This window comes from Aspergillus lentulus (genome assembly GCF_001445615.1).
Source record: "Aspergillus lentulus DNA, contig: Alt01, strain: IFM 54703, whole genome shotgun sequence".
In the NCBI taxonomy this organism is placed as follows: domain Eukaryota; kingdom Fungi; phylum Ascomycota; class Eurotiomycetes; order Eurotiales; family Aspergillaceae; genus Aspergillus; species Aspergillus lentulus.
In genome coordinates this window covers 3,926,294-3,937,603 of record NW_028322123.1, presented here as the reverse complement: position 1 = coordinate 3,937,603, position 11,310 = coordinate 3,926,294, and the positions used below count along the sequence as shown (strand labels likewise).

Genomic DNA, 11,310 nt, shown 5'->3' with positions numbered 1-11,310 from the left:
TTACAGGGCAAGAGCGAGAGCCAGTATACCAGCAGCACCGGCAAAGCTGACGGCCACGGCGCCAGTGGGGGCAGCGTTCGGGGTCGAGGTCGGGGTCGTGGTTGAGGCAGCACCAGCAGAGCCCGAGGACGTGGTCTTGGTGTTGCCGGAAGAAGTCACGGAAGGAGAAGAAGTGAGGGCGGGAGTGGTGGTAGAACCGGTGGGGGTAGCAGCAGGGCTACCGCTGGCGGTATCGGTGGGAGCAACACCGTCGAGCTCAGCCATGACCGCGTTAGAAGCCCAGGCTTTGACGCTGTCGGGCAGGTTGTTGTACCAGTCGGGTATCTGCCCTTGCTCAATCTGCTGAACGATGCCGGCGGCCTGGGTAGGGTCGGTAAGGGCCGCAACGACAGAGGGAGGAATAGCCGTCATGAGGACGCCGAGGACGGAGCTGGGAATGGAGTCCATCAGAGCGTTCAGGTCATCGCCAGCCTGAGGGGCTGGGGCAGGATTGGCCACTGCCAGAGCGGCGAAAAGGAGGGTAGCGAGCGACTTGAATTGCATCGTGGCAGAAGTAGATAGACAGCGAGCAAAACGGATGGGAATGAACGACGGTAGAGACTGAGGAACTCGTCGAATACGGTGGAGAGATGGTCTGCTTTATTTATTTCTGGGTAAGCACCTGGACCCTGGGGTCCACGAATCTGAATAATTTGATCCATCATCTGGATTGCCCCTTTTCCAAAGTTTATTCGCCCGTTTTAGCCTGGTTTTCCTCCAATAAAATCTGCCTTTCCAGAGCTGCGCAGTCTAGATCCCGCGCCGTCTGAGTTAAGCCGCGGTTTTCCCACGCTATCGAAACCACTAACGTCTAACCGGCTGCTGTCGTCCAGCCAAGGGTGGCGGAGTGCGTTATGAGGAAGTAGTCGTGATTGGTCATTCCGGAGAAATAATGGGTACTGTGAAATTGTGCAGGATCTCACGGATTTTAGAGGAACAGAAGGTGATCCTTCAAGCAATCCTCCTCACTGTAAGGTACGGAGTAGATAGGATAGGCATCCTCTCATGGGTAAACGTCTATTATTGCCCAACATCAGTATTCCTTCGAGAGACAAATATCCAGCAATTCCAGCGATGGTGGAAGGTTTGCAAATTTTCTGGCGGAACTGAGAAATGAGAAGCCCTTTTTGAAACTGTCCAAACTGTAACCATCGTTACAGGTCATGGTTATAAACCATAATCTTCTGCATATATACGTCGTATATACAGTTAGTAGACATATCTGAAAGTCTTGTTCTCCCGATCCGTCAACCCGGCCCATTTGGTGTCATCCTGCGCCTGATCCTCCTGTCCTGCTGCAGCACGGTCCCTGCGCTTGTTCTCCCACATATAATACAAGAAGAGGACGAAGGAGAGCACGGCTGCTGCAGCCTGCGTCGCTAGCACTGCAATCTTAGCCGGGTGATATTCCGGCGCATCTCGCGCCTGGAACGTTTGAGGACCAATGATGTTTCCGACCGAGAAGGAGCCGGCGACGAGCGCACTGGCAAACGCACGCTTGGTATGGCCCGCGCAGTTGGCCGCGGTCCATTGGTAAAGAATGGGGAGGGTGGCGACGATGGCATTGACGAGGTAAATCCCAATGAGAACACCTGATTTGTTGTGCTTGGGGAGGAAGGAGAGCAGACCGCCGCCGAGGATGCCGGGCAGGGTGGAAGCGATAAGCCAGGCCCAGCGGTGGGAAACTCGGCGGATCCCGAAGCCGACGAGGAGAGTGAAGAAGATGCTAACAATGCCCGAGGGCATATTGAGCAGGGCCGCGTGGGGACCCGAGAAGCCGAATCCAGCAATCAAGGTTGCCGAGTACGAGGTCACCACTCCACTGGAGACGGAGATCTGTGCGGTAGGCTGTCAGCGATCGGAAAAATGCGTGATAATCGGCATAGCGAACATACCAGCATGGTGATGATCATGATGAACCACAGCTGAATGTCGCGTACAGCCTCCCAGATTTGTTTTACGTTAAAGTCACTGCTCCACACACCCGTCTGGTTGATGCTGACGTGGTTCAAAAGAGCGACCTTCTCGCGGTCGGTCAACCATTTTGCCTTCATCGGCGCATCGGGCAAGAAGATGAAGGTCAGCGCGCCAGTAAGGGACGTGACAAGTCCGAGAACGAGAAACATGACGCGCCACCCTTGGAAAGACGGGTTCTTCACATGCTGGAAGCCAAAGGAGATAAGACCACCCAGGATCTGTGCCACGCCCAGACCGACATACCACAGCGTGAATCGGGGTGCCGCTTCGCTTTTGGTGTAGTACTGACTGCTCAGCAGCATCAGAGACGGACCAATCGTGGCCTCGAAAATGCCGAGGAAGATACGAGAGACCAAAAGGGTACGATAGTCACGGGCGCCGGCACAGGCCGCCGCAGCAACACCCCAGAGGAAGACATTTGCTCCTAGCCATTTGGCTGGAGGAGTCTTTTGCAGGAGAATTACTAGAGAACATCAGCAGGATGAGTGGGATGCGGGGCCACCAGAGGGATGAGACATACCGAGCGGAGCCTCCGCGATCAAGTAGGCAATGAAGAACCAAGTCGCCGCATTAGAAAAATCATTGCCGACCAACTTGAGGTCTTTCCGTATTCCCATTACAGCAGCATACTGCCGGAATAATCAGAGAGAAGACTTTGTGCACACAGGGGAGAGAGTGGCGTACATTGAGCATCACCTTGTCGAGGAACTGCAGAATATAGCAGCAGAACATGAAGGGGATAATGCGATAGTCGATCTTGCGTCGCAAAGCCGCAAGATCGACAGTCGCCTCATCCTGGATATTGGCATGTTCATCCAGATAATTCAAGGCATCATCGCGTCGTCCATGGACAGGGTGGGTGTCTATATCTGGCCTTTTCTCGGCCATTTTGATGACAGAAAGGCGACGGAGGACGGAATAAAAGGAAAAAAGAAAGGGAAAAAGCAAGGCAAAAAGCAACACGTCAGATGTGAAACGAAAAGTGGAGGGTAGTACAAGGGATGAAGGGGAGGGATGCAGGGCACGATGCTGATCAGCTAAAGTACCTAAGGTAGTACTGAAGATGATCCCGACTTTAAAGGATGGGTTGGGGGCCAAGCGATGGTGGGGTTAGAAGAATGCACCAGTCTTAACTTTTTTTTCCTTCGCAGGTTTTACTTTGAAGACTGTAGGGATCAGTTTGAACGTGCAGATATCCCGATCCAGCTAAATACCGGTCAAAGTAGCGCAGAAGAATGCAGCTTTTGCCCAGGGTCCCCTGTCTAGCGCTACAAGCACACCGGTGCCCAGACTCCAGATACTCATGGCGCAAGACTAGAAGCGTCGGTTTTATTGCTCTGAATGAATTTGTTTAATTATCTCGGGTCTTTTCCGCGGAAGAAATTAGTTTTCTTGGAAGGCCAATCCTTCAGAAAGAAACAAGTAGTGTGCAGAGATCGAACTAGTTCATCCCTTGGGAGTATTTTCCAGCTGATGCCGAGTGGACTTTTACTGAATCTCCCATCATGCATGATTATACAAAACAATGCGATAGATGACTGCTGATCTTATTATTTTTTCATCCAACATCACCTTTATGTGACGCTCAATATGGGCTGGGTACACAATGCTTCGCCGGAGGTCGACGCCCAGTCCAGGTATCCACTCATTTTGGGGGTATGCATCGCTCTGACTCTGTTGATGGTCATCACCGTTTGCCTGCGACTGTTCGTGCGTATCAAACTGGGGAGATTCGACCCTTCCGACTATGTGATGGTGTTTGGAATGATCTTCAGTATTGTTTACAATGCTCTTTGTATAGCTCGTAAGTCCATCCTCTGGCCCATATGACCCATGACCCATGACCCCATGCTCACAACAGCAGAAAGCCGTTATGGACTGGGATTACCGCTGGTGTTGCGGCCAAAGCCAGACCTCCCAACGTACACAAAGGTATGACTCGTCTGCTCGTGCTCGATTCGATCTTTCTGACCAGTCAATGCAGCTCAACTACGCCGGTCGGCCATTCTACCAACTCGGAATCGCCGGTTTCAAAGCCGCACTGTGCATCAACTACCTTCATCTGCTCGCAAAGACGTCCAAGCGCTTTTACCGCATGTTGGTCTGGGTGGTGATTCTACTGTCGACCTTGGGACATGTGGCTGGCACACTGGTTCTCATTCTAAACTGCAAGCCGGTAGGTGACTATTGTTCCCGCACAGTGTCAAGAGTTGTGCTAAACAGAATGCAAATGATAGGTCGAGCGGTCCTGGAATCCGACAATCCCCGGTAAATGCCTTCCGGTAGGACCGACCTTCTACGGTCTTGCAGCCTTTACAATCATCTGCGATGTGGCCGTCATCTTCCTGCCGATTCCATTGCTACTCCAGTTGAACGTGAAACCGGCACAGAAGGCAGGCGTGGTGTGCTTGTTCCTCCTTGGACTGTTCACTACTCTCTGCTCCATTCTGCGCCTAACTCAGATCCATCGCGTGGTGGCCGTAGATGGTGATTCGACCATGTTAGTCCTCTGGGGCACAATCGAATTCAATGTCGGGGTGAGCTTGGCCACAAATCTGAACGATACATAGAACATGATCTGACCGAATGTCCAGAATATCGTCACCTCTCTTCCGTTCCTTACGCCCCTTCTCAAGATATGGGTCCGCGACTTTCACTCCCGCAGTGGCGGCGAGCTTCGCAAGAACACCGGATACTCATTGCAGTCCTACTCCAAGAACCGACAGTCTCAATTGAGATCAGTAACCCCCAAGGAGCCAGCCCTTGTTCACCGAACGCCCAGCGAGGAGCTAATCCTCGACACTGACGATTCCACTGCTCGAGCGAACGCCGAGATCCATGTCACGGTCGAGTACCGTGTCTCACACGAGAACGATAAATGATACGTGGGGACCATTTTCATTCTCTGTATATTTGACCATTCCTTCCTTTACTTTTTCTTTTGTGTCCACGTGTCGTGACGATGTCATCTTGGCCGACGGATAGTTTGATCGATCGATATCATGGTTCAATCCCACTAGTATGATTTCGACAATATGCCCGAGAACATAACCGATGGGTTTTCGACTAGACCACCAAAGTAAGCAGCATCCTAGCTTGAGGTCCGTCGTCGAAGCCAGATTCTCATTTTCTGCGGGTCTCTGGCGGGACTCGGATAACTGCCAATTCAGCCTATTAGTCAACGGAGACACAAGGTTTTATTCAAGCGGGAATTGGTACCAATATAGGTATTAACCGAAAAGGTCATGCCATAGATATTGCTGGTCCTTAAGTTTTTAAAGTGACAGGGATCAACAGCCAAGGTTCGCCGGCGTCTTCCTGGCGTCACTCTAAAGACACCACTAAACCCGCAGTGATATAGGCTGTGACCAACCAAGACATTGATCCAGCCGTATTATTAATTTATTTGAGGGTCGTTCTAGAGTGTCCTATTGAACTCATTGAGTCTCACGGTCACGGTCCGAAGGATTCCCTTATCACAACCAATCACGCTATGAATTTCATGCTGCCATGCATCCTTCAAATCCTACGCAACCAGTCTACGGTCTAGGCACGTGTGATTGGAATTAAATCTCGCATACAGGGTACTAAGCACAGGGAATATCCGGTATTTGCCCGGCTTGCGAAGGATCATCGATGGAATTCAGGCCACGCTCAGCCAACCATGACAGGGGGCTGTGTAACTGTCCGAATGGTCCAATTATCGCCCGGTCACCCACCACGCCACTTGTCCCTGAGTGAAAAGTTTTTACGGCTGACAGTTATTCTTCTGGTCCATTCCAGCTGACTATCTCCTTACCAAAAGCACGGCAGAAGATTAATAGCCAACTGCCAAGTCAACAGCATGTCTGGTCTACCCGTCCTCATCATCGGCGCAGGGATCAGCGGTCTGACCCTGGCCCAGTATCTGCACAAGTCAGGGGTTCCATTCCTTATCTTTGAGCGGGATTCCTCTATCGATATCCGTACCGGGGGATGGGGTCTGACGCTGCATTGGGGACTGCCGATCCTGCGGGAAATGCTGCCCGAGCATATCGTCGCACGGTTACCCGAATGCTCAGTGAACAAGGAAGCTTCCGAGAGTGGCGATGTCGGTCGGTTCCCGTTCTTTGATCTGAGCTCCGGATCGGCGCTGTTCGAGGTCCCCGCTGCGGAGAGGCTGCGGGTGAACAGGGGGAGATTGAGGGAGTTGTTGACGACGGGGATCGACGTCAAGGTCTGTCTTTGAGTCTGTAGCATTTCAAGTGAAACTCACGGAAGCAGTGGTCCAAAACAGTGGTAGACGTCACATCGACAGAGGAGAGCGTTACAGCGCACTTTGAAGATGGTACTTCCTACACGGGTAGTGTTCTCATTGCCTGTGATGGCGCCAATTCTCGCATCCGTAAACTGGCATATCCCGACTCGTATCAAATGAACCCGCTCCCCGTGCAGCTTCTGGGAGTGACAGTCCGGTATTCGCCAGAGCAAGCGGCCTGTTTCCGGGCTATGGATCCTTATATCTTCCAGGGAGCTCATCCAGAATCGAATGTCTTTTTATTCTTCAGCTGTATGCATGTCTTCTACATGTGTATCTTGCCGCTAATAGTCTACAGTCCTCGATACCCCGAACAACTTTGACGACAGCACAGATGCCTACGTCTGTCAGATCATCGTCTCATGGGCCGACAATAAAAACATCCCGCTCCCACCCGATAATGCTGGACGAATTGCATTGATGAAAGAGTTGACAGCCAACTGGGTCGAACCGTTCCGATCGCTCGTCCACAATCTCCCTGATGGTTCAGAGGCACGCGCAATCCGCATCCAAGACTGGATCTTCACCCCGGGAAAGCGTCTTCATCCGCGCGTGATTATGATGGGCGATTCGGCGCATACTATGACCATGTGTAAGATCTCACGCCATGCCTGGATGCAATTTCGCTAATATGACCGTCTAGTCCGTGGCGAAGGTGCCAACAGCGCCATCGCCGATGTCCGTGATCTGGTCCGGCGAATTGATTTCGCCTCATCGGAGTACGTCCTGTACCCCCATCCTCTGAAACTGATAATTCTGACTGTGTATAGCTCACTATCAACGGATTCCCTCCGTCGCTCTATCCAAGAATACGAGAACGATGTGTTCAGACGGGCGGAGGTGAGTGTTTTGAACTCACGGCAGGCCTGTCTCGATGCGCATGATTACCCAAGGATCTTGAATGGAAGCCCGCTCGTGGCGAAGAGAGTGCTGGATAGCGAGTGACATGAGCTATGAGGCTATAAAGCCTCGCTCGATCTCAGCGTTGCCATGCTATTGAGAACTAGCGATCGACGGTAGATCACCCACAGGCGGAGGATATGTTCCCAAGCTGTAACCTTGAGTAGTTTTCTGTCATGACTTGGGCTATGACAGCAGTAACAGAGTCATTGGATCCTGGCCTTTACCGATAGTCAGTTCCAACACTTCAGCGATGTCGGTGGCTAAGGGCATGAACCTGCGCTACAAGCGACCTAATCTATTTATAATCACCGACGAATGACATAAGTTATAGCCAGAACTGTGACTTAGTATCCCTCTGGACCCCTCCGTTCAAGTCATGCATCGTGAGGACGCCGAGTCCTACAGCAGTGAACTATCGGCATGGCCAACGTGTGGGTTCGCGCAGATTATCCCTCGCGAGAGCTCAGACAGTTGAAATCCAACAGATGTATATTTATTCTAGCACTTTTTTTGTCTTTTGCAAAGACTGACATGACAGCGCCGCAACTATTGGGCCGACATTGAGCAGGCCGCTTTCTCACCATCCACCATCCCCCATCGGCCATCCCAGCGAAAGACCTGCCCTTCCGTAAACCACCAACATTAATAGAATCAGTGCTTTCCGAACCAAGAAAACAGTTCTATGAACAAAGAATCTCGTTCTACGTCAGGAGATGGCCACCAAAATGAAATGTGGCGTTGCACTAAAGTTTCCGCATTTACTTCCTTTGTTGTCGTTGAGACAATGAGACTTCGAGGCAGTGCACGACGACTATGAAGGAATATTGATCCCCAGTCACCTTGAAATGTCATTCATCTGCAGGTTGACTTTTTCGATACCACGATGCTGGAGGACTTATTGACCATCTCCCTGACCGTGTTGCTATATTCCAATCCAGGACGCCATACGCAACAGCCACGGCTAAAACAGCCATGACTCCAGCCTCGACAGCTCCTCACGCTACGCATACGATCAAGGTAGGCCCAAAAGAAAACCCGCACCAATACTTGCCGCACAACATCACCGCCGCTGTTGGCGATGTCATCGTCTTCGAGTTCTACCCGCGCAACCATTCGGTCGTCAAGGCCGACTTTATGGCACCTTGTGTGCCTGCTGCGGGGGAGATCTTCTATTCGGGCCAGTTCAATACCTTCAACGAGAATAGCGACGGGCAGCTGGAAGGAGAGGTTAGTGTATCGCCTCACCTTGAGATCAAAAGGCTAACTGTTTAGCCTCCTACATGGTCCCTAGTTGTGAACGATACCGAAGTATGTCTTGCCTAAGAGCCGGGAACATATTAACTGACCCGGGGTACAGCCCATTTTCTTCTTCTGCACGGCGGTCGACTCCTGTCTCGTCAATGGAATGGTCGGAGTTATCAACCCGGTAGGTATATCCCCACGATCCAAGACGCCTGCTTATCACTGTAGAACGAAACCATGACCTGGGAAGCACAATTCGCCCAAGCAAGACGATACCCGTACATGCTCGTCCCGGGACAATCGCCTCCCGCCGAAGGAACGGGCTACTCGTCCTCCGCTACCGAAACCCACCAGAAGAGCGCTTTCAGCGGTGGCGCCATAGCCGGTACTATGATCGGGGGGTTTGCCTTTATTGCCATCCTCGTCGTCCTTGTGATCACGCTGTGTCGGAAAAGGTATAAGGCCGGGCGGATGGAGCGGACGGCTCACTGGGCTCTGTTTGGTGGTCAGGGCGAGGGAAAGAGTGAGCAGGGATGCACTGCATCGTCTTCAGTTGGAGGCCATGGTACGTTGTCGTGGAGCTCGGGCGCTTCGCCGCCGGCTGTCTCGCCTCCTCTGCAGAATGTTGGGTATTGGAACTGGGAGACTGCAATGAAGCAGTCACCGCCACAGGAAGAAGTCCGCCAGCCGAGCGAGCTGGAGGCGACGAGTGCTGTCGGTGGAAAGCCAGGAGGCATGTACTACGGATGGACGTGATGTCTCTTGTTCTTTGTATATTTTTTTTCTCTAGTATTCTTCACCTGTTCTGATGTTTTTGTTTTCAACCATTGTGATATCTTCAGCCGTGATGAAGTCAGGAAAGCATAATGTGTGTTGCCTCAGTAGGTGGACCAACGTTTTCTTCATTATTTGATGTAAATACTATACAATTTCATGGCCTTCGTATTCGATATTCCCTATGGAATCTCATCATAGACTCTATCGCCCGCCTTAGGTGGCTCCAAGAAATCCTTCGGAATCTGAGCCGGTAGCTGATTTTTCTCGGCATACTGACGAATAGCTTCAAAGTTCTTGCACTGATGCTCTGTGTTGAAGTCCACATACGCCTCTGGATGATCAGGGTGGATCCAGACTTGACCGAGGACTCCGGTATCAATGGTGCACATGAGTTGCTGTCGTAGGATGTCCAGACAGTGGGCTAGCAAATTATTGTCAGTTTTAGACTTGAGTGGAACAGGGATGTGGAATACTTACAAACGTGTCGTCGAACGATAAAATCGTCATTCTTGAAAGCTCCTTGGCCGAGCTTGTGGTAGTAATCGTAGTTGTAGTAGAGTGTTTGACGCAGTAGATTCTTCACAGGTCAGCTTTCATCCTGTTACGATAGAATGAAGACATACCAGACAATGTAAATGATGGAAGCCCTCTACATTCGCCGGATAGCCTCCTCCATACTTCTGGCTGATCTTGACCTGGTCTCGCGCCAGTCCGGACTTTTCTGCTACTTCGGCAGGAACACGCAAACTTCTATCTGCTCATGGTTAGAATTTTGTTTATCTCAGGGTAATCTGTCTTACAATTTACACCTAATGCCTCCCATGCTGCGTCGACCTCTGGACTGGCATCTTGACGGTAAATGTTCTCTTTGAGCAGCGAACCATTGAACCGCTGAGGTTGAAATGTTATGTCGACACTCGAGGTAACAGGCGCTGTTCTTGTTAATCAAGGAATTCGCAAGTAATTCAAAAGATGAAGAACGTACAATAATGAGAGACATGGCGAGTACAGACCCTATCGAGGTCTTGTAGTTGATGTCCGATGAAAAGTCCAACCAAGCATGAAACAACCGCTATCGCCATGTAGAGCAGGACCGTGAGCCAGGCTCCACGCGGTCTAGTTCGAGGCTTTTCGTCATGACTCCAATTTTGGGCTTCTTCATTGTTGAGTAGGCCATAGTTGGCATCGATATCCTTGTCCGACTCGGAGCGCGCCATCTTTTTTTTTGAGTACGTAGCAGTTGTCCATTACATTACAGAAGCTCAGATGATAGAAGATATAAGCCAAACAATCAATGCGATCGAAGGAAGCTTGACCGCAACAACAGTCGGATGGGTGGCAGTGTGACTACTTCCAAGTACCGTGCATGTCTCACCTCCCACCAATGACCGATGGTGGAGTAACAGGCCCCCCGCGGATGCAACCTGGGATTTGATGAGTTGTAAGACACGGGCAAGCCCGGGCTGGCAGATACCCTTCGGCTCCGTGCGACCCGCAACACTTGGCGGTGTCTTTGTCTCACTAGGTTGATATTAATAGTGAGCCCATGATGCAATAGACTGATCGACGCGTCTTGGCTTGCAGACGAGAGTCACGAGTGTGCGGAGAACAACCAATCTCGACTCTGCCGAGGACCCAAAAGCTGCAAGCTTGAGACATGCAGATGACAGACAGATGCCTATTCCGGTTGTTCGTGTGTTGAGTTTTTGATCACCCAGGTGACGGTCGTGAGTTCGAATGGGAAGCGGAGGTGGTGAACACAGAAACTGGTCAGATTGACTTTGCAGTTCCATGGCTGAATGTACAATTGACGAACTGCTCAAGGCTATTGTTTGTGTTACCTGTGGTGACAGAGGCTTGCACGATGTAACACCGCGTCGATGGAGCTTCCTTCCTTGTATTCTGCAGTATCCCTGATTGGAACATCATGATGGCTTGTATCACGGCCATCCCACACCGCTGCAGTCATCAGAGACTTGACCAATAAGCATTGGTCCACGACTTGGAGGCTGGGTACTCTCGGGCACGACTCTGAGCTACAGCAAGGAAATAGGGCAGAGTACTGTCTATAAAGC

General features: G+C 51.1%; 6 protein-coding genes across 6 annotated transcripts; 3 read left to right on the top strand and 3 right to left on the bottom strand.

Moving 5' to 3' along the window:
- On the bottom strand, positions 1-543 carry ALT_1212 (uncharacterized protein; the record flags this gene model as incomplete). Its single annotated transcript, XM_033563398.2, has 1 exon — positions 1-543. One exon carries the CDS (start codon positions 541-543, stop codon positions 1-3), a length of 543 nt encoding a protein of 180 aa, XP_033419289.1.
- Positions 544-1,248: 705 nt separating this feature from the next.
- Positions 1,249-2,904, bottom strand: ALT_1211 (putative MFS transporter; the record flags this gene model as incomplete). The annotated part of the gene is made up of 4 exons (XM_033563399.2): positions 1,249-1,875; positions 1,935-2,479; positions 2,537-2,645; positions 2,701-2,904. 4 exons carry the CDS (start codon positions 2,902-2,904, stop codon positions 1,249-1,251), a joined length of 1,485 nt encoding a protein of 494 aa, XP_033419290.2.
- A 702-nt stretch (positions 2,905-3,606) lies between these two features.
- ALT_1210 (uncharacterized protein) lies at positions 3,607-4,898 on the top strand (the record flags this gene model as incomplete). Its single annotated transcript, XM_089599110.1, has 5 exons — positions 3,607-3,820; positions 3,878-3,948; positions 4,001-4,192; positions 4,254-4,553; positions 4,611-4,898. The coding sequence occupies 5 exons, from the start codon at positions 3,607-3,609 to the stop codon at positions 4,896-4,898; spliced, it is 1,065 nt and encodes a 354-aa protein (XP_089456774.1).
- A 962-nt stretch (positions 4,899-5,860) lies between these two features.
- On the top strand, positions 5,861-7,258 carry ALT_1209 (FAD-dependent oxidoreductase; the record flags this gene model as incomplete). Its single annotated transcript, XM_033563401.2, has 5 exons — positions 5,861-6,232; positions 6,280-6,565; positions 6,612-6,905; positions 6,957-7,032; positions 7,084-7,258. The coding sequence occupies 5 exons, from the start codon at positions 5,861-5,863 to the stop codon at positions 7,256-7,258; spliced, it is 1,203 nt and encodes a 400-aa protein (XP_033419292.2).
- A 930-nt stretch (positions 7,259-8,188) lies between these two features.
- Positions 8,189-9,214, top strand: ALT_1208 (cupredoxin domain-containing protein; the record flags this gene model as incomplete). The annotated part of the gene is made up of 4 exons (XM_033563402.2): positions 8,189-8,443; positions 8,489-8,524; positions 8,574-8,642; positions 8,687-9,214. 4 exons carry the CDS (start codon positions 8,189-8,191, stop codon positions 9,212-9,214), a joined length of 888 nt encoding a protein of 295 aa, XP_033419293.2.
- A 200-nt stretch (positions 9,215-9,414) lies between these two features.
- ALT_1207 (oxidase ustYa family protein) lies at positions 9,415-10,452 on the bottom strand (the record flags this gene model as incomplete). The annotated part of the gene is made up of 5 exons (XM_033563403.2): positions 9,415-9,656; positions 9,713-9,812; positions 9,859-9,989; positions 10,036-10,167; positions 10,221-10,452. 5 exons carry the CDS (start codon positions 10,450-10,452, stop codon positions 9,415-9,417), a joined length of 837 nt encoding a protein of 278 aa, XP_033419294.1.
- Positions 10,453-11,310: the final 858 nt, after the last annotated feature.